At 58.5% G+C, this 21,698-nt stretch overlaps 1 protein-coding gene across 9 annotated transcripts in view; it reads right to left on the bottom strand.

Moving 5' to 3' along the window:
- TNXB (tenascin XB) overlaps positions 1-21,698 on the bottom strand; it is a 59,090-nt gene that overhangs the window by 13,198 nt on the left and 24,194 nt on the right. For 5 of the 9 annotated variants that reach the window (XM_089334222.1, XM_089334223.1, XM_089334224.1 and 2 more), the window contains 14 exons: positions 21,358-21,663; positions 18,906-19,238; positions 13,725-14,033; positions 12,874-13,185; positions 11,528-11,815; positions 11,039-11,347; positions 10,118-10,432; positions 9,690-9,995; positions 8,951-9,301; positions 6,929-7,225; positions 6,182-6,532; positions 4,024-4,332; positions 3,285-3,635; positions 708-1,040 (listed from right to left, as the gene is read on the bottom strand). In XM_089334222.1, the coding sequence (XP_089190348.1) occupies positions 708-1,040; positions 3,285-3,635; positions 4,024-4,332; positions 6,182-6,532; positions 6,929-7,225; positions 8,951-9,301; positions 9,690-9,995; positions 10,118-10,432; positions 11,039-11,347; positions 11,528-11,815; positions 12,874-13,185; positions 13,725-14,033; positions 18,906-19,238; positions 21,358-21,663 (4,470 nt within the window). The remainder of the gene's footprint in view (positions 1-707; positions 1,041-3,284; positions 3,636-4,023; positions 4,333-6,181; positions 6,533-6,928; positions 7,226-8,950; positions 9,302-9,689; positions 9,996-10,117; positions 10,433-11,038; positions 11,348-11,527; positions 11,816-12,873; positions 13,186-13,724; positions 14,034-18,905; positions 19,239-21,357; positions 21,664-21,698) is intronic. The other 4 variants (XM_089334228.1, XM_089334226.1, XM_089334229.1 and 1 more) reach the window with 4 other exon arrangements.

The raw sequence follows: 21,698 nt of genomic DNA, 5'->3' as shown, positions 1-21,698 counted from the left end.
GGCCCATGCTGGATTATGCATCAACATGTGAACTTGTGGGCATTGCTCTCCCAGCTTCTGCCCGGGGAACGGGACAGCAGCCCTGAGATGGGGGAACCTGCCCAGTCCTCTCTGCAAGGCCCTGGCTGCCGGAGCTGGCCTGGCACAGCACAGCGTGGTCTTGGTGTGGCCTGGTGAGCTCAGGCAATTTCATGGAACAGAAACATCGGTCAGGGCCACCTGTCACCGTGATGGATGGAGACAGACCCGGCCTGCCTGTAGCTGTGTTGGGTTGTGTAGGCAGACTTGAACGCTTTCCAAACCACAGAAATAACCAAAAACGATCCATCCAGTAACCTGAGTGATGGCTGCGTCTTTACCAATTACGGCTGCAACCCCACTCTGGAGACCTCCCCGTGGACAGCACTGGGGAGACACCTGGTAGGGGGGTTCCTCTCCCTTCAGCTTCACCACTCACTCAAAGGTTGCTGCATGAGCCAGCAGCAGCCACATCACGTGGCGCTCGTTGGAAAAGCAGAGTGTCGGGCTCTGGCCCAAACCTGCTGGATGCGAGCCTCCCTTTCAACAGATCCTCAGGCATCGGCTTTGCCAAGCCAGCACCGCTGCTAGAGCACTTCTCCTTTCACGATGTTGATGGAGAAGGAACAACTTGCCAAGGCCTGACTTCCCCGTCTACGCCATTCCTACCCCACGCCACAGCCACTCACCGGTCACGCCCACGGTGGACACAGGACCCACGCGCCGGCCCTCGTGCAGGCCATACAGGTGCATCTTGTACTTGCGCCCCGGCTCCAGGCCCCACACGGTCACCTCGCTCTCCTCGCCCCCGACTCGCACCACTTGGGGCCGCCCGTCCCTGTCCTTGTACTGGACGCTGAAGGAGTCGAAGTGGCCCTGGGGGACGGTCCAGGAGAGGCCCAGCGAGTCCGGGGACGATGCTGTCACCGTCAGCTCCCCCAGGAGGGGCTCCTCGGGGGGCTCTGGGGCCTCCGTGCTGGGCTCTGTGGGGCTGGGGGTCTCATCCACCACCTCCTGCATGGCTGAGAGAAGAGACGGGGGACACCAGCTTGGCTGATGCGGTTGGCAGGGAGACAGTGACATGCATCCAGCAAGTGTACTCCTCCAGTGTGGGCTTAGGGGCTCGAGTGGCCGTTAGGAGTAACCCCGGGTCATGCACAGACGAGAGAGGGCTGGCAGCCCCTGTCCCGTCGCCCTGGAGGCACTGCACTCCTGCAAACCTCAGCAGGCAACTGGGACATACGTGTCGGAGCCCAAATAATGTGCTCATTTCCTCTGATCCAGTAATCCCACTTCTGGGCGCCTATCCTAAGAAAATTATTAAGAGCAGGAAAAAGTTATAGCATGGAAGAACTCATTAAGGGATTATTCCTGACAGCAAAATGTGTCAGGAACCCAAACGACCCGTGGAAAGCGAGGCATTTTGCCACAGCGTTTTCGCCACCAACCATCAAATGACCAGGAAGACGATGATGAGTCAGCTTGTGTAGCCACAAGGTGAACGATCATGGCGCAACTGTCCTACGAGAGCGGGCGCCAAGCATTACACGAAGGCCCGGAGACCAGAGCAGGAGCTGCAGGTAGATATTCAAAGTGAACATGCTACGCCTACTGCTGTGAGGGGCGTTTATTAGGTCACAGGGTGGGGTGAGGAATTTTTTTGTGTATTTTTCAAACTTTCCATAATGTTGCTCTATTCTCACTAGAGAAATGTGGCTTTAACAGGAAACTGTGGACTATAAAAGTTAATCAGCATGGAGTTTGGCTTAGTGTTTAAGATGCCGGTTAAGGTGCCCACTGCAGAGTCAGCTCAGCGCCTGCTCGGGCTTCGGACTCCAGCTTCCTGCTGGTGCTGAGCCCGGGGTGCAGGCGCCAGCCTCCAGGGACTGGGCCCCGTCCACCCACACGGGAGGCCTGGATCGAGTTCCTGGCTCTCACCTCTGGCCATCGCAGGCCTCTGGGGGAGTGAGCCGGTAGATGGGTGTGCTCTCTGTTTGCCTGTCTGTCCCCTTTTCTGTCTCTCAAATCAATTTTGAAGAAATTAACAATTGAGTGTGCAAGGGGTGGGCAGTGGAGCAGGAAGGGCAAGGGTCACAGCCCCTTCCAGGCACTCTGCCGGCCAGGGGTCCGAAGAGCCAACCTGGCAATGGCTGTGAAGCGACAGCTCACCCCGGGCTGTGAACCCTTCCAGCCAGTCTCCTATCCTCTCTGTTCCCCAAAACACAGGGGTCTGCTGGGCCCACCCACAGAAGTGCAGTGACGGAGGGAGGGAGTCGGTGTGGGAGCCGTCTCTGCTGGGGCGGGGAGTGTGGGTGCGAGGCCAGCCCAGCTCTCGCGGGGCACATTCTCCTCGGCCTGCAGAAGCCCGTGAGAAATGCTCAACCAGGCACAAGACCCTGCCTGGGGATGACGCGGAAAAGGCAGCCCAGCCACGCTGCTGGAATTGAATCCGCCTCGTGATCTCTCCCCCCGCGACTTGTGGACTAGGCATTTTGACTTTCTCGTATTTGGAGGTGAAGTTAAGTTGCAAGTGTGACAAGGGAGAAAATAGATGGAGAGTAAGGAACAGAAGACATTATATTTTTTCCTAATTATCAAAGAAACCCTTGCCGCTTAAGACAATGTGGACGAAGCAGAGCAGAATAAAAGAGGGGAAATCACTGTGCTGGAACATTCTATTCTGTTTAACAAAGCACGAACCCGCGGGGTGTGTTTCTTCCCAGCCTGCTTGTCATGCCTGTTATTGTCAAATGGTTGTGATTAGCACCCTTATGAAAATTCTGGGCTCTGTTATTTTTTTCAATGTAACATTGCAAAGTCATTGTCTGAAGTTAAAATACTTCAATGGTGGCATAATAGCTCATTTTATAAATGTTGCCTAAATTATTTAGTCATCACAATGTGGTTTGATGTAGGGTTGTTTCTTCTGTGTGCGTGTCTGTATGTGGCCGGAACAAAGACTTATGCGATTAAGATGGAAGAAAAGGAAAATTCTTGTAGGGCAGGCTTGGCTGTGCCTGGATATTTCACCTCGGAGGTGGCTAGGAGCTGACCATCAGAAGGAGACAACAGCAGAGCACACAGTGAGGCTGCGGGAAGGCAAAGGACAAACCACTAGGCCTGGGCCGTGGTGGGAGGCCATGAAGGAGGAGCAGGGGACAGGAGCCAAGGCCCAGACCTATAGGAGCTGGTGAGAGAGAACAGCTGTCAACCAGGCACACAAGGGGGAAAGGGAGCCGCCCCAGAAGGCCTGGAGCCCTACTCACCGGTCACGCCCACGGTGGACACGGGGCCCACGCGCTGGCCCCCGTGGAAGCCATACAGGTGCATCTTGTACTTGCGTCCCGGCTCCAGGCCCCACACAGTCACCTCGCTCTCCTCACCCCCGACTCGCACCACCTGGGGCCGCCCGTCCCTGTCCTTGTACTGGATGCTGAAGGAGTCGAAGTGGCCCTGGGGGACGGTCCAGGAGAGGCCCAGCGAGTCCGGGGACGATGCTGTCACCGTCAGCTCCCCCAGGAGGGGCTCCTCGGGGGGCTCTGGGGCCTCCGTGCTGGGCTCTGTGGGGCTGGGGGTCTCGTCCACCTCTGTGGGGGCGGGGGTCTCTTCTTCTGCAGCTGAGAAGGGGAGACAGGGAGGTGAGGCAGGGCTCCTGGGACACGTCCTTGAATCTTGGGGACAAGGAGGGGGATCTATGGCCACGACTGGGGTCCTGAGGTCACTTCTGAGCAGCCTGTCCTTGGGTTGGGGTCCAGCTTGGCTGACAGCTAGCAGACACACCCAAGTCCAACGTCAGTTGTGGGGAATCTGGGGCAGCACAGCCCCTCCCTGTCCAGGAGGGGACAGAGCTGAACCACACAGGAAGGCACAAATGGGCCAGGGCCACAGGCACAGCAGGGCCGTGGTCACCACCCAGGCCCCAGCAAGGTTCTCCGCTCAGCTGACAGCAAATAGCAAGAGACCAAGCCTCCCCATGGCCCACCGGGGCTCCCAGCATCCACTCACCCGTCACCCCGACAGCAGACACGGGCCCCACACGCTGGCCCCCGTGGAAGCCATACAGGTTCATCTTGTACTTGTGGTCCGGCTCCAGGCCCGAGATGGTGACGGCGTCCTCGTGCCCCGGCACCCGCACCGCCTTGGGCTGCCCGTCCCCGTTCTTGTACTGGACCAGGAAGTGGTCAAAGTGGCCCTCGGGGACCGTCCAGGACAGGCTCAGGGAGTCGGGGGTGGCGTCTGTCACGGCCAGCTGCCCCAGGCGCGGCTTGGTGGGGGGCTCGGGGGTTGTGGGGGCAGGTTCTGTTGGGGCTGCGGCTGTATCAGGAGACAGAGACAGGTGGGCGTGCCTGTCAGCTTCCTTCCAGCCATGGGATTCTGGATTCTCTTTAGACATACCAGTGCATGGCAGCCTGGATGCCAGTGGCCCAGGGTTGAGTGTCGCTGGACGGGAGGTGGGACTGCACGAGGCCTGGTGTGCATGGGCACTGAGCCCTCAGCTGCTGCTGGGTGGATTTACACAGGGACTTGCCCGCAACCCCACCCACACGGCGGTGAGGTCCACCGGGAGGCAAGTCACTGGGGACGGGAACCCACTTCACCGGTGCCTTCCCTGGGCGTTTTTAGAAACCAATTCAGATTTCACAGCTGAGGCCCTGTGTGCTGAGACCGCGCGCAGACATTCTTGCAATCGGGGGTCTGGGACCGTCAGCTGTTCTCGCAGCTCTGCCCGCCCCTAGTGTTGCCAGCTCTTTTGACCTTTGTGAAATCATGCGCTTTGCTGTCACTGATTCCTCTGGTCTTTGTGCTCCTCAGAGGGTTTTATTCTGCTTGGATGGGTGAATTGTAGAATGCCTACATTTCTGCCGGCGCTGCGGCTCACTAGGCTAATCCTCCGCCTAGCGGCGCCGGCACACCGGGTTCTAGTCCCGGTCGGGGCGCCGGATTCTGTCCCGGTTGCCCCTCTTCCAGGCCAGCCCTCTGCTGTGGCCAGGGAGTGCAGTGGAGGATGGCCCAGGTGCTTGGGCCCTGCACCCCATGGGAGACCAGGAAAAGCACCTGGCTCCTGGTGCGCCGGCCGCGGCGGCCATTGGAGGGTGAACCAACGGCAAAGGAAGACCTTTCTCTCTGTCTCTCTCTCACTGTCCACTCTGCCTGTCAAAAAAAAAAAAAAAAAAAAAAGAATGCCTACATTTCTGTTTCTGTTTGGGACTAAGCCTTAGGCCTCTAGGGCGTGACAGCTACAAAAACTCATCAAAAGCATCACAAAGCTGAATCCCGAGTAATCAATCAAAGTAAAACACCTTGTTAGGTTGTGCATAGGACCAAGGTTAACTATTAAACGAACAGTCCAAAGCAACAGGATTTGGCATTATTTTAACATAGATATATTAGGGCCAGCACTGTGGCATAGTAGGTTAAGCCTCCACCTGTGGTGCCAGCATCTCACATGGGCGCTGGTTCAAGTCCCAGTTGCTCCACTTCCGATCCAGCTCTTTGCTGTGGCCTGGGATAGCAGTGGAGGATGGCCCAAGTGCTTGGGCCCATGCACCTGCATGGGAGACCTGGAAGAAGCTCCGGGCTCCTGGCTTCAGATCAGCGCAGCTCCAGCCATTGTGGCCAATTTGGGGAGCGAACCAGTGGATGGAAGGCCTCTCTCTCTGTCTCTACCTCTCTCTGTAACTCTGTCTTTCAAATAAATAAATAAATAAATAAATCTTTTTTTTTTTAATAAAGGTATCAGTTTGGGTGTTTGGGGAACACGTACACTTTTCACAAACTACCTACCTTCCTCAGAGAGGGAAGCTGTGTGTGAGCCCAGGCACACTTAGGCAACTGTCTTTAAGACAGGTGTGGGGAGGCCCAGAGAGGGTAAGTGACTCGCTGCAGGTCACACAGCTTGAGTGGCTGAGGCTTTGATCATCCCCATGGGTACTGGGTCTGTGTTGTTCCCCTGGTGCGCTGCCTCATCAGGGACCCCAGAGCCCAGGTGTAAGGGGTAAGTGGGCTGGGGAGACACCAAAGGTGTAGAGTGAATACCGGACAGCAGCATTTTCAGGAGCTCGGAGGCTCGGTCTCAGCGAAAGCGGATGAAGACATCTGAATACTGACAGGAAAGGAAAGTGAGCCCCAGCTGGGGCAGAGCCCGGCGCCCACGCACACTCACCTGTTAAACCAACAGCAGACACGGGCCCCACGCGCTGGCCCCCGTGCAGGCCGTACAAGTTCATCCTGTACTTGCGCCCCGGCTCCAGGCCCAAGATGGTGACGGCGTCCTCATGCCCCGGCACCCGCACCACCTGGGGCCGCCCGTCCCTGTCCTTGTACTGGACGCTGAAGGAGTCGAAGTGGCCCTGGGGGACGGTCCAGGAGAGGCCCAGCGAGTCCGGGGACGATGCTGTCACCGTCAGCTCCCCCAGGAGGGGCTCCTCGGGGGGCTCTGGGGCCTCCGTGCTGGGCTCTGTGGGGCTGGGGGTCTCGTCCACCTCTGTGGGGGCGGGGGTTTCTTCTTCTGTAGCTGAGAAGGGGAGACAGGGAGGTGAGACAGGGCTCCTGGGACAAGTCCTTGAATCTTGGGGACAAGGAGAGGGATCTAAGGCCACGACTGGGGTCCTGAGGTCACTTCTGAGCAGCCCGTCCTTGGGTTGGGGTCCAGCTTGGCTGACAGCTAACAGACACACTCCCGCTCTAGCTCACCAGCCCAGCAGTGCTCCCCAAAACCCCTCCCTGTCCAGGAAGGGACAGAGCTGAACCACACAGGAAAGCACAAAGGAGCCAGGGCCACAGCAGGGCCGTGGTCACCACCCAGGCCCAAGCACTGTTCCTCGCTCAGCCAATAGCTGAGCTGTCGGCAAACAGCAAGAGGCCGAACCTCCTCCAGACTAACCCCCGTCCACTCCCAGCATCCACTCACCCGTCACCCCGACAGCAGACACGGGCCCCACACGCTGGCCCCCGTGGAAGCCATACAGGTTCATCTTGTACTTGTGGTCCGGCTCCAGGCCCGAGATGGTGACGGCGTCCTCGTGCCCCGGCACCCGTACCGCCTTGGGCTGCCCGTCCCCGTTCTTGTACTGGACCAGGAAGTGGTCAAAGTGGCCCTCGGGGACCGTCCAGGACAGGCTCAGGGAGTCGGGGGTGGCGTCTGTTACTGTCATCTCTCCAAGACGTGGCTTTGGGAGGTGGACAACGGGAGGCTCCTCCTCAGAGGCTGGAAGAGACACAACAGAATCCTTCCTGTTGCTGCAAGGAACCGGTGCCGCAGCTCACTAGGCTAATCCTCCGCCTGCGGCGCTGGCACCCTGGGTTCTAGTCCCCGTTGGGGCACCAGATTCTGTCCTGGTTGCTCCTCTCGCAGTCCAGCTCTCTGCTGTGAGCCAGGAAGGCAGTGGAGGATGGCTCAAGTGCTTGGGCCCTGCACCCACATGGGAGACCAGGAGAAGCACCTGGCTCCTGGCTTTGGATCGGTGCAGCGTGCTGGCCGTAGCAGCCATTTGGGGGGTGAACCAATGGAAGGAAGACCTTTCTCTCTGTCTCTCTCTCTCACTGTCTAACTATATATATGGCAGTACAGTAGCATCCATTTAGTAGAATACGGCTGGGGAATGCAAAGCAAAGAAGGTGCAGACATTTGGCATAGCAGTTAAGCCGCAGCCTGGGACAACTGCATCTCATATCAGAGCCCCTGGTTTGAGTTCCAGCTGCTCTGCTTCTGATCCAGCTTCCTGCTAAGATGCACCCTGGGAGGCAGCAAATGATGACCCAAGTACTTGGGTCTCTGCAGCTACATGGAGACCTGGATGCAGTTCTAGGCTGCTGGTTTCAGCCTGGCCCAGCCTCGGCCATTGCAGGCATTTGTGGAGTGAACCAGCAGATGGAAGATCTGTCTCTCTGCCTTTCAAATAAAATGAATGCATTTTGAAAAGTGCAAAACTATGAAGTACTGCACATGGTGCAACACGGATAAACCACAGAGATTGTGTTTGGTGAGAGAAGCCACACAGCAAACACAGGTGGTGTATGCCTGCATGGGTACAGAAGGCAGATTCATGGTGCACCATGAATGCTCTGGGCTTTTTGGGGTGGTAAAAGGGTCTGAAGATAGATTGGGATGATGTTTGCACTACTAGGTAAGTATACTTAAGTCAATAAGTTGCATACTTAACAGGTGAATTGCCATAGAAATGCCAGCTTGGGGCTAGCACTGTGGCATAGCAGATAAAGCCACCAATGCAGTACCAGCATCCCATATGGGTGCCGGTTTGAGTCCCGGCTGCTCTACTTCCGATCCAACTCTGTGCTATGGCCTGGGAAAGCAATGGAAGATGGCCCAAGTCTTTGGGCCCCTGCACCTGCATGGGAGACCTGGAGGAAGCTCCTGGCCCCGGCTTCGGATCAGCCCAGCTCCGACTGTTGCAGCCAACTGGGGAATGAACCAGCAGATAGAAGACTCCCCATCTGGGCCTTTCAAATATATAAATAAATCTTTTTTAAAAATGCCAGCTCAGTAAGTCTGATCATAAACTAACATTCTATAAGGGAGCCCGGCGCCCAGGAGCAGGTGTTGAAGGCGGTGGTCTTCATGTGAACCCTTCTCTTTCCATGTGTGGTTGAAATGTTATTGAATAAAGATGTGCTTAATTAACTATTATTTCATAGAGTTTGTCCCAATCCCGTGAGAAGAGGTTGTTCCCAGGACAACCAGTGAGTGAATGGTGAATTCAGAGGCTGTGGGCCCAGGGCCTGTCCCACGTGGCTCTGAGACAGACTCCTCTGGGATTTGCTCCCTCTGCCCCCAGAACACTTGTCCTGAGGAGTTATGGGCAGGGGTGGCTTAGAGGTTGGCGGCTTTGGGATTTGAGGTATCCAGGAAAACAGGCATTGGAGGCTCTACTTTCCTGAGGTCCAACCCAAAAGGCCCTTAGTACTCACTCACCGGTCACACCCACGGTGGACACAGGACCCACGCGCCGGCCCTCGTGCAGGCCGTACAGGTGCATCTTGTACTTGCGTCCCGGCTCCAGGCCCCACACGGTCACCTCGCTCTCCTCGCCCCCGACTCGCACCACTTGGGGCCGCCCGTCCCTGTCCTTGTACTGGATGCTGAAGGAGTCGAAGTGGCCCTGGGGGACGGTCCAGGAGAGGCCCAGCGAGTCCGGGGACGATGCTGTCACCGTCAGCTCCCCCAGGAGGGGCTCCTCGGGGGGCTCTGGGGCCTCCGTGCTGGGCTCTGTGGGGCTGGGGGTCTCGTCCACCTCTGTGGGGGCAGGGGTCTCTTCTTCTGCAGCTGAGAAGGGGAGACAGGGAGGTGAGGCAGGGCTCCTGGGACAAGTCCTTGAATCTTGGGGACAAGGAGAGGGAGCCACGGCCACGACTGGGGTTCTGAGGTCACTTCCGAGCAGCCCGTCCTTGGGTTGGGGTCCAGCTTGGCTGACAGCTAGCAGACACGCCCAAGTCCAAGGTCAGTTGTAGGGAATCTGGGGCAGCACAGCCCCTCCCTGCCCAGGAGGGGGCAGAGCTGAACCCACAGGAAGGCATAACAGGGTCAAGGCCACAGCCACAGCAGGGCCGTGGTCACCGCCCAGTCCCCAGCACCGTTCCCCGCTCAGCCATCAGCAAGCAGCAAGAGGCAGAAACTCCTCAAGGTCCCCCTGAGGCTCCCAGCGTCCACTCACCTGTCACCCCGACGGCAGACACGGGCCCCACACGCTGGCCCCCGTGGAAGCCATACAGGTTCATCTTGTACTTGTGGTCCGGCTCCAGGCCCGAGATGGTGACGGCGTCCTCGTGCCCCGGCACCCGCACCGCCTTGGGCTGCCCGTCCCCGTTCTTGTACTGGACCAGGAAGTGGTCAAAGTGGCCCTCGGGGACCGTCCAGGACAGGCTCAGGGAGTCGGGGGTGGCGTCTGTCACGGCCAGTTGCCCCAGGCGCGGCTTGGTGGGGGGAGGTTCTGAAGGCTGATCCTCCTCCTCGGGTGCGGCTGGACGGAGACATGGGGAAAGATTTGAGAGGGGCCTGAGGTTCACGGGGACCTTGCTCCCCTCTGCATCCTCCCCCCGCCCCCGCCGTCCCGAAGGAAGCAGAGGTATTCCTCGCACTCACCCGTCAGGGCCTCGGTGTGGGCAGGACCCACACGCTGCCCGTCCCGGAAACCATACAGGGTCACCAGGTATCGGTGGTCAGATTCCAGGCCAGACAGCGTGATGTCGCTTCGGTCACCCCCTAGGGTGGCCACTTGGAGACGCCCATGTTCATCTGTGTACCGGACCTCGAAGGAGTCTAACTCCCCCTGGGTCACCACCCAGGAGAGACGCAGGCTGTGTTGCGTGGCCTCCTCCACTTTCAGCTCCCCAAGGCGGGGCTCAGACACTGGAGGTGTCGGGGCCTCGGCTTCTGCTTCCGCTTCATCCCTGGGAGCTGGTCAGAGAGACACGGGAGATGAGTGATGGGTCTGTGGCCGCCCTGGGACGCTCAGGAGGAGGGCAAGAGGTGAGGGTCAGGGGCCCTCACCAATTAAAGGACCTACTTTTGCTGCATGTGGATGGATTTTGAAAGCACAAGGGGCCAAACACAAGAGACTTTCAGACAAGGGGACTTCAAAAGTGTGTAGAAATGGAATGGAAAGATAAGTGTATTCTGGTGCAAGAAATTCTGAGATCCATGCATAGCTTTTTCATAATATGCATTTCCACGGACTTTTAAAAGACCCAGGTATCGTATGATTCTGTGAAATGAAATCAGGCAATCAAACCTGTAAGCAAGCAGATCAGCGGCTGCGGAGGCTGGGCTGGGGGAGGGTTTATATCTCAGCTGAGCAATGGTTTTTGACTCACGCATTTGCCAAAAGGCTGGAATTATTCTCTCTAAGGGGGCCTCCTACTGTATATAAATTATGCCCCAATAAAGCTGATCCCCCCAGAAGTCATGGAGATGAGAAAGCCCCACAAGACCTCGGGGCTCAGTCAGGTCGGGAGAGGCAGCGGGGAGGGAGGCACGGGGTCTCTGGGCTGCCGCCCCGCTCACCGGTCACGGCGATGGCGGAGATGGGCCCCACACGCCTGCTGTCGCTCAGCCCGTAGAGTAGCAGCTTGTACCTGTGGGCTGGCTCCAGGCCCGAGACGCTGACCTCCCTGAGGCTGCCCTCCACGGGTACCACCTGCGGCTGTCCAGCCCCGTCCTTGTACTGGACCACGAAGGAGTCAAACTGGCCCTCGGGCACCGTCCACGAGAGGCCCACGGAGTCCGGGCCCACGCCGGTCACCTGCAGCTCCTCCCCCAGACGCGGTTTTGGCGGGCGCTTCGTTCCGGTATCCTCCACAGCACGCAGGGTCTCTGAGACGGGACACGGAAGGGAAGTGGCTGAGCTGTTTCTGGAAGGCTGGGCGACCTTGCAGGACAGGAAGGGCTTGTACGGCCGAGGCCAGCTGGGCTTGTGCAAGCACGCGGGGAACTGGGTCTCAGCCAGAGCGGCTGGGGTCAGCAGCGGCACCTGCTGCGAGGGGCTGCCCTCACCTGTGGTGCCGTCAGCGGAGAGGGGGCCGTGGCGCTTCCTGCCCGCGAGGCCGTAGAGGAGGAACTTGTACTTGCGGCCGGCGTCCAGAGGGCTCACGGTGACAGAGTGCAAGTGGCCCTCCACAGGCACCACCCGGGGCCCGTCCTTGTCCTTGAACTGGACCACGAAAGAGTCGAAGCGGCCCTCGGGGACCGTCCAGGAGAGGCGCAGTGAGTCTGGGGTGGGGTCCGTCACCCACAGCTCCCCAAGGCGGGGTGGGGCCCCTGGGCTGGCGTCACCCCGGGCGGCTGACAGAGAGAAAGGGCTTTTGTGTTTATTTTTCCTAAATGACTCCCTGACAGCCTCCCACTGGGGATGGAAAAACCAGAGGAGCTCAGACGGTCGGGGCTTGCCTGAAGTGTTTCCATCTCCCGCCCCGCCCCCCCCATTCTCCACCACCCTCTCCAGCTGGCTGCACAGCTCCCCACTGCAACAGTGTGGGGAGAGGTCTCTGTCCCAGGTCACTCCCTCACTTCCCTCCCATCTTATCCCTCTGTTTCCAGGGGGCGGGATGCTGCTTATCCCAGGCCTGGCCCCTGGGGAAGCCCGAGGGGGTTATGGGGTCTGAGGGGGCAGGCAGCAGAGGGGGTGCACTTTGCTTCTCTTTCTCATTCTACCCTGGCCAGGCCCCATAGCAGCTGAGACCTGCACAGGGCCTGGTGGAGGAGTTGGGGCTGCCTGTGCCCACGTTGGGGGTGCGGGAAATAGAGAGTGATGTGGGGGGAGCTCAGATGGAGAAAGGATCTGGTGTGTGCCCAAGGAGCTGCCCCGGGGCCTGGGAAGGAGCTGGCCTGCTGTCTTCCAGGGCAGCCAAGACGCTGACGGCATGTTACTGCGAGAGTTTTCTGGCAACAGGGGGTCCCCAGGGGGAAGGGAGCCGGGGTGGGGGGAGCGGGTGCTGGGCTGAACCCCAGGAAAGGGGCATGGCCGGATTGGGGTCCTCTGGTCCCCAGTTTCTGAGGCTGCAGGAGGAGAGGAGAGGAGGGGAGGGGAGGGGAGGGGAGGGGAGGGGAGGGGAGGAAGGTGAGCCCCTGGGGGAGGCAACTGTGGGACCTGAGGGGCCTGCGCCAGGAAGGCAAGAACTGCGTGGGAGTCGGAGAAGAGTTGGCGAAACTCCCAGGAGGTGATGGGCCCACGAGGGCCGGGGAGGCAGGAGGGGCTCCTGGCTTCTCGACCCCAGTCCACAGAAGCCAAAATTAGGAACTAGCCTGTCTCCCAGTCCTCGTCGGGTCCTCGTCAGCCAAGGACTAGGGGGTGTGGGGGGAAGCTGAGGCCTGCGGGGTGGCGGCCCGGGGGGCCCTCTTACCTGTCCTTGCCTCCGTGGAGACTGAGCTGCGTCGTTTCCCATCCCGGATCCCAAACAGCAGGAACTTGTACTTGCGGGAGGGCTCCAGGCCGGGGACAGTGACCGCCCGCTGGTCTGAGGGCACCGGCACCGCCTGGGGCTGTCCATCCCTGTCCTTGTACTGGACCACGAAGGAGTCAAACTCGCCCTCGGGGACTGTCCATGAGAGGCCCACAGAATCCAGGGTGGCATCTGTCACCGTCAGCTCCCCCAGACGTGGCTCCACGGGGGGCTCTGTGGCCTCTGTGGTGGCTGGGGCTGAGGGGAGGGGATCTGGGTTCCAGGAAGACAAAGAAGGAGGCTGAGCTGTCTTGGGGGGGACCCCGGGGCCCTCACCAGCCTCATGGCACTGGGAGCAGCCACCACTCTATCTTCATGACATCATTGCAACGTGGCATTTCCCGCAGCGGTGGAAATCATGGGTGCCTGCATGCCACCTCGGGGTTACGGCAGAAATATCAGCAGCCCGTCACACTCATCACTGCTTCCAGAAGCAGCGGGTTGTGAAATGAGTCCCCATGGCCTGGTGTTCAATGAGCTGGGACATGAGCTCTGGTACCAGTGATAAATTCAGTCTTTTAGGAAGTACTTAGATAACAGTACTCATACGTCAATAAAATGGGCTTCTGTTATAATCTTACCCATTTATTTTACAGACTTCAAAATACTGCTCCGAGAGGGGCCAGAGGTTTCGCCAGAGGCTGCGGCATAACAGGCACAGAGAACCCACAAAGAGGGGGAGGGAGCCGCGAGCAGAGGGAAGGAGGGTCAGGGGTAACCAGGGTTGGGGAGCACTTCAGACCCTCACTCACCTGTCATGGCCACCACAGAGAGGGGGCCCACGTGCTGCCCGCCGTGCACCCCGTAGAAGTCCATCTTGTATGTGCTTGCTGGCTCCAGGTTGGGGACCGTGACCTTGAGCTGGTCTGCAGCCACAGGTACCACCTGGGGCTGCCCATCCCTGTCCTCATACTGGACCATGAACGAGTCAAAGTGGCCCTCGGGGACCATCCACGAGAGGCCCACAGAGTTGGAGGTCACGGTCGTCACGGTCAGCTCCCCCAGGCGTGGCTCCAGGGGGGGCTCTGTGGCTGGAGGGGTCTCCTCTTCTTCCTGTGGGGCTGGGACAAAGACGATAGGAAGGGTTCTGTTAGAAAAGGACCCCATCTTGTGGCCAGTGCTGTGGCGCAGTGGGTTAATGCCCTGGCCTGAAGCGTCGGCATCCCATATGGGCGCCGGTTTGAAACCTGGCGGCTCCACTTCCGATCCAGCTCTCTGCTGTGGCCTGGGAAAGCAGCAGTAGATGGCCCAAGTCCTTGGGCCCCTTCCTAGAGGAAGCTTCTGGCTCCTGGCTTCGGATTGGCACAGCTCTGGCCATTGCAGCCAACTGGGGAGTGAACCATCGGATGGAAGACCTCTCTCTCTCTCTCTCTCTCTCTGTAATTCTGACTTTCAAATAAATAAATAAATCTTAAGAAAAAAAAAAAAAAAAGGAACCACGAGGTGGTTCTGATACAAACCCACACCCATCAGCTACACCCAGATGTCTGGCTACTCCTTCACCAAGTCCAGGCCAGGGGTCTGAGGTGGTTCTTGCTGGAGGGGGAGGAGTGTGAGCTGTCCCCTGGGAAGTGGCTGGAATTCCATCTGTAGGTCAACCTCTCTGGCCTGTCCGGACCCTTCCCCTGATCCCGATGGCTCAGCAGCTTCCCTGGATGCTGAATGAGCATCTCGAACTCAGTAAGCCCCACAGTGAGGTCCTGAGCCTCCCCTGACCCCTCTCCAGCTCCCACTCTTCCAGCTGCTAGGGTCACCCTGTGTCCTCTCTTACACCCCACATCTGCCACCGTGGGGAGTCCTCTTGCCACCACCTCCGGAGTAGGGCACAGCCAGACACTGTTATCACAGCATCTCCCAGGGCTCCTCCTTCCCTCTCAGTCTACAGCCAGGGGGACCCCGCCACCAACCTACAGCCCATCCCTTCAATGGCTTCCATCTCACTCACTGTCAAACCAAGCCTCTGCTGTGGCCCCTGAGGTCCCCGCTGTTGCTCTCGTGTCGTCTGTCCCCTGCTGCCCCCGCTCCCCGCCTCCACCCCACACCACGCTGCACTCCCTGCTGGGGCAGACCCTGAGGCCCCTCTGGCCTTCCAGGTTCTGCATGTACTCCTGCTGCTGCTGCCTGGGACACCGTTCCCCAGAGACCCACATGGCTGTCCTCTCGCCTGCTTGTTCAAGCCTTTCCCCTGGGCTGTGCTTGTCACCGTGCAACCTGCTGCTAGAACGGGAGCCCCCAGGCAGGTTGTGTCTCGCTTACTGCCAAGTCCCAATGACCAGTGTACAGCGCGTGCCCGACAAATGTGTATCTAAATAAATGAGTCGTCTGCAGGCTCTGCTCGGAGAGGCTGCACTCAAGACTGGCCCAGCCCCTCTGCCCTAGAGCCAGCTGTGGCGGGGAGAAAGGTGGCTCTCCTTAGTGACGGACCTGGAAGGGGGTCCCAGGGGTGAAACGGCGGAGGGGTGAGGGCTGGAGGGCTCTCAAAAGCTTGTTCTTTCTACCACTGCCACGGGACAGCAAGACTAAGCTCTTACTGTGGGCTGGCGAGCAAGCCTCGGGCAGACAGCAGAGAGTCTGGGTGGGAGGCGAGGGGGGAGGCAGTGCAAGGGGAGGGAGGGCCAGAGCGAGCATGGAGTACAGAACCCCTCTGCGTGCAGGTGCCGGGCAGGCGTGACTTTCGTGCCATTTGCCCGCTGACCTTATTCCGTCCTGCAGCCTCCACTCTCTGCTTGCTTTTGCCCTCTCTGTACTTCTTCCCACCAGGGAGAGGCTCTGTCCCTCCCCAGGAAGCCCGATTGTGGTACGAATGGGAAGAGGCGAGGCGATGACAGTCCCCGCGCTGCCTCTGGGCTGGTCTTTCCCATTCAGAAGTGTTTCTAACCAGCACCTACGCATTTCCCCGCCTGGCGCCGGCACAGCGCGTACCATGTGCCAGGCACACACAGCTCAGCCTGCCAGCAGGCTCCAGCTGCTTCACCTTCTCGCCCGATAATGAACATCAGTGCTCATTCCTTTCTTAAAGGGCCACTACCATTTTATCCAAAGCATGTACAACATGAGGCGTATGAAGTGCAGGGTTTGGTGCCCCAGCTTGCTTTGCGCTTGGGGGACCCACGTCTCCTATGGGAGTGCTTGCTTTGAGCTGGCTGCTCTGCTTCCCACCCAGCTTTCTGCTGGTGCACACCCTGGGAGGCAGCAGGTGCTGGCTCAAGTACTTGGGTCCTTGCCACCCATGTGGGAGACCTGGATAGAGTTCCTGGCTCCTGGCTTCAGCCTGGCCCAGCCCTGGCTGTTGTGGTCATTTAGGGAGTGAATGAGTGAACCAGCAGATGGAAGATCTCTCTCTCTCTCTTTCTCTCTCTGTCAGTCTCTGCCTTTCAAATAAAGCAAAATAAAAATCATTTAAAAACCTATATAGGGGCCAGCATTATGGTATAAGCAGGATATGCCACCACCTGCAACACCAGCATCTCATATAAGTACTGATTTGAGTCCTAGCTGCTCTACTTCTGGTCTAGCCCCCTGCTAAGGGCCTGGGAAGTGGCAGAAGATGGCCCAAGTGCTTGGGCCCCTGCACCCACCTGAGAGACCTGGATGGAGCTCCTGGCTCCTGGCTTCACTCTGGCCCAGCTCGGTCGTTGTGGCCATTTGGGGGAGAGAGAATCAGTGTATGAAGATGTCTCTCTCCCCCCCACACACCTCTATAACTCTGCCTTTCAAATAAAAAAAATAAGGGGCCAGTGCTGTGCTATAGCGGGTTAAGCTGCCGCCTGTAGTGCCAGCATCCCATTTGGGCCCCAGTTTGAGTCCCTTTCTCTCTCTGTCTCTCTCTTGCTGTAAATCTTTCAAATAAGTAAATGCATCTTTAAAATAAATTTTAAGAAAACTTAAAAATATACAGATCTAAAAAATGCAAGGGATATTCAAAAAGTTCATGGAAAGTGAATATTATGAAAAAACTACATATGGATTAAAAAAACCTTTTTGATCCCAAATAAGCTTAACTTATCATTCCATTTTCCATAAACTTTCTGAAGTATACATATTTAGAATTTGGGTATATTTCTTTCTTTCTTTCTTTCTTTTTTTTTTTTTTTTTTTTTGACAGGCAGAGTGGACAGTGAGAGAGAGAGAGAGACAGAGAGAAAGGTCTTCCTTTTGCCATTGGTTCACCCTTCAATGGCCCGCCGCGGCCGCTGCACTGTGGCCGGCGCACCGTGCTGATCCGAAGGCAGGAGTCAGGTGCTTCTCCTGGTCTCCCATGGGGTGCACGGCCCAAGCACCTGGGCCATCCTCCACTGCACTCCAGGCCATAGCAGAGAGCTGGCCTGGAAGAGGGGCAACCGGAACAGAATCCGACACCCCGACCAGGACTAGAACCCGGTGTGCCCAGTGAGCCGCGGCACCGGCTCAAATTTGGGTATATTTCAAAGCCTCTAGAATTAGAATGCAGACATAAGGCTTTCTCCTCAGAGGGTCTGAACAAAAGTGGAGTGAGTGGAGAACATGACAGCTTGACCTCTGACCCTCAGGGCAGGTGCACAGCATTCGATCTGCCTTGCAAGTGAGAGAGCAGAGGTTCCAGGAGCTGAGTTTCTCAAGCTGGCACAGCTAAGGACTGGGGAAGCCAGGAATGGGGCTCTGGCTATCAGACTCCAATTCTCAAGTTTCCCTTGATCGCACCACGCAGCCAGCGCTGAGCCCAGCCTTACCCCTGGGACCTCCCAGCGCCCGGCGTGGCTGCCCGGGAGAGCCGGACAGTGGCAGCACGCTCTGGGCCGGGCACGAGCCTCCCTGCTGCCTCTGGCCCGGAGCAGGGCAGCTCCGGGTGATTCTCCCTGTCCCCTCCTCTCAGTGCTGTGTGAGGCAAAGACAAGAAACTGGGAGAGGAATGTTCTAGAAACAAGGCTGAGCTTTGTGAAAGTACAGAAGCCATGCTCTGGAAACCCGGTTCTCCACCAAGTTTCTAACCTGTTCCCCTGTAGTGGAGTTGTTTTTGAAAAAGATGGGTCTTTGTTTCAGCGAGCAAAGGGACAAAGAGTCGCTGTCCATTACTGTGGCCTGGCCCTGCAGGGCGGCGGGGCTCCCAGAGGCACTGCCGCCCACTCAGCCCCTGGGGCTGTGAGGCTGTGGTGAGGAGGTGCAGGCTGGGTCCTTTGGGGGTGGCCTGTAACCCGCCCGAGAGAGGGCAGAGGGTTGTTCTTTGCTCATCCCTTGATGAGCGTTTGCATTTGGGGGAGGCCAATGTCTCATGCGTGTCCTGCGCAGCCTAGAAGCTGAGCCCGTCGCGGGGACGACGCGGAACGAAGGCAGGCGATCTCAGCAATCACAGGCGGCGGCAGCTCTGCGTGCGTGCTTGCTGTGAGCCGGCCACGCTCAGCGCTCTACACCCGCTAACCCGCCGAACCTGCCGAGAGCACTGTGAGGCAGGTGTACCCCCGCTTTACAGTCAAGAAAACAGGCTGGGGAGCCGGCGCCGTGGCGCAGTAGGTTAATCCTCCACCTGCAGTGCTGGCATCCCGTATGGGTGCCGGTTCTAGTTCCAGCTGCCCCTCTTGCAATCCAGCTCTCTGCTGTGGCCTGGGAAAGCAGCAGAAGATGGCCCAAGTGCTTGGGCCCCTGCACCCGCATGGCAGACCAGGAAGAAATGCCTGGCTCCCGGATTTGGATCAGCCCAGCTCCGGCCGTTGTGGCCATCTGGAGAGTGAACCAACGGAAGGAAGACCTTTCTCTCTGTCTCTCCCTTTCACTGTCTGTAACTCTACCTCTCAAATAAATAAAAATCTTTAAAAAGAAAGAAAACAGGTTGTAGCCCGGGCCCTGCCCCTCTGCTGTTTGCAGGTCCTCCCCAGGCAGGTAGGAAGCACGACTACACTGGGACAAGCTGGGGGCCAACAGTGGGAGGGCAGCAACCCAGGCCCCTACCCCTCACTCACCGGTCACGCCCACGGTGGACACGGGGCCCACGCGCCGGCCCTCGTGCAGACCATACAGGTGCATCTTGTACTTGCGTCCCGGCTCCAGGCCCCACACGGTCACCTCGCTCTCCTCGCCCCCGACTCGCACCACCTGGGGCCGCCCGTCCCTGTCCTTGTACTGGATGCTGAAGGAGTCAAAGTGGCCCTGGGGGACGGTCCAGGAGAGGCCCAGCGAGTCCGGGGACGATGCTGTCACTGTTAGTTCCCCCAGGAGGGGCTCCTCAGGGGGCTCTGGGGCCTCCGTGCTGGGCTCTGTGGGGCTGGGGGTCTCGTCCACCACCTCCTGCGTGGCTGAGGGAAGAGAGGGGGACAGAGGCTGTAGGGGTGACCGGCTTGGCTGAGGTAGTCGGGAAGGACAGTGATGTGCACCCAGGGGTCAGCATTTGGTGGAGGGATTAAAATGCCACTTGGGATGCCCGCATCCTGTATCAGAGGGCCTGGGTTCGTGTCCTGACTCCACTGCTGACTCCACAGCTTGGAAGCAGCAGCAATGGCTCAAGCACTTGGGTCCCTCGTCATCCACATAGGAGACCTGGATGGAGTTGCAGTCTCCTGGCTTTGGCTTGGCCCAGCCCCAACTGTTGTGGGCATCTAGGGGGAGTGAAATAACAGACAGAAGCTTTATCTGTCTCCGTCTCAGCATCTCTCTTGCTTTCATATAGAATGCAAATAATCAATAAAAATTAAAAAAAATTGTGAAGTGTATCCAGCTGATGAATTCTTCAAGTGTGGGTTTAGCAGGGGCAGGGGGAGCACGCGGCCACTCAAAGTCACTTGGTCTGTCCCTGCCAAGGCAACCACAGGTGGGACTCGAAATTCTCCGACCCTATGGCAGGCTCATTTTTAAGTTGCTAACTTTGTATGGCCCACGAGTGACACTATAAATATCCAAATGGCCCTTGGCAAAAAAAAAAAAAAAAAAAAGGTTCTCCACCCCTGACTTAGGGCCTTGAGCAGTTGCTAGGAGAAGCCATTGGGTCACTCAGATGCACGAGGGCTGACGACCCCCAGGGCCTGCCCCAGCCTGCTGGCAGGACTGCACCGGTAGGGCCCATAGAGATGGGGGTCACCCTTCATTTCTGAGATGGGGAGAAAGGAGGCCTCAGAGGCTTCTTCTGTGCTGTGTTCATGGCTGACGCTGACCGGAAAGCAAGGTGGGCAGTGCGACCTCTTCCCGTCCTGGTCCTCTCCCGGGTGTCCTCTCGCCAGGACGAGACCATGGAATGGGCTCTTGCTGAGGCCTCCCAAGCAGTCCAGCCCCTCCCTCCCCTGCAACCCTAAGGAATGAAGTGCTACAGCCGGGCTCCTGGCAAGAGTGAGTGAACACTGGGCGGGCGGGGCCTGGCCAGCTGAGATTCTGCCCCCACCCCGCGGGCACCAAGCCACAGCTCTCTGCAGCTAGGCCTTCACGGAGCCAGCCCTTCTGCAATCCACCCCGTGGTTCTCAGGCTACCCCTTAGGGACAGGAGGTTGAGGAGGTGACATGCAAGAATGGTAACCCAGGCAAGGATGGGGACGGTGGGGAGCTGGGGAGCAGAGAAAGGCTCCCTGGATGTGGGAGTGTCGGGGGAGACAGAGTAGGTTACTCTGAAATGGCAGCTTTGATGGGCTCAGCTTGTCTAAGGGTTATACGTATATGAGCTCATTGATTTCTTAATGACTTCTGTGTTGTGGCTACCATTATTATCCCCCTGTGACAGAAGGGGAAACTGAGGCACACGGAGTTAAGGAATTTGCACAGGGTCATAAGCTGCAAAGCGGGTGGTAGGAGCCAGGCTGCAGAGTCCATGGCCCTAAGCACTGTGCCACACTACCTCTTGGCAAAGACTGTGGGGGCCATGGAAGGGGCACCGGATGGGGAGAAGAACCGGCTGGGAGGCAGGGCTGAAAGGGAGCCCTGTGCTCTGCTCCATGCTGCTGGGAGGCCCGGGGTCTGGGGCTGGGAGCAGCCCTCTTCATGGCACAAACAAGCTGCTGCCCTTGTCCCTTGGATCTGCCACCTCTGAGCACAGCGGCGATGGTTGATAAGGTGTAGGGAGCAGGTGGCGGGAGCTCAGAGGTGACCACAGCCAGAACCAGGCCGTGAAGGAGCCCAGTGAAAACCGTGGGGCCAGAACACAGTGCTGAAGGGAGGGGGCTGAGGGTGGGAGGACAGATGGAGCAGGGACGAGTCCCAGTATTTGGAGCGGGGACAGATAAGTCCCCCTTCCAGAGGTGGGGAAGTAGAGCCGAGCCAGAGCAGGAGCTGCAGGCTGGGAGAGGGCCTGGGCTGTGGGCGGCAGGGGAGCAGAGGGAGAGAGAGGCCGAGGCTGTGGCAGAGTCCCAGTGAGCCCGAGAAGGTGGAGCCTGGCTCGGCCCGCTCAGAGCAGGGCAGGAGCAGGGGAGGGAGGCCGGGGCGGCGCTGACTCACCCGTCTTGGCCACCACAGACACGGGCCCCACACGCTGCCTTCCATGAAGTCCGTAGAGGTTCATCTTATACTTCCGATCGGGCTCCAGGCCGGGGATGGTGACCTCATTCTCGTCCCCTCCGACGGGCACCGCCCGAGGCTGCCCCTGCGCGTCCTTGTACTGGACCACGAAAGAGTCGAGGGGGCCCTGGGCCACGGTCCAGGACAGGCGCAGGGCATCTGGGGTCACGCCAGTCACTGTCAGCTCCCCTAGGACGGGCTGCTCAGGGGACACGGGTCGGGAGGGCTCCTCTTTCTTCTCTGGGGCTGTAAACAGGAGGATGCAGCCAGGTGCTGGGTGG

This window comes from Oryctolagus cuniculus, chromosome 5 (assembly GCF_051225735.1).
Source record: "Oryctolagus cuniculus isolate XC-2025 breed Fujian yellow rabbit chromosome 5, ASM5122573v1, whole genome shotgun sequence".
Lineage (NCBI taxonomy): Eukaryota > Metazoa > Chordata > Mammalia > Lagomorpha > Leporidae > Oryctolagus > Oryctolagus cuniculus.
This window is presented reverse-complemented; position numbering and strand designations above follow the sequence as displayed.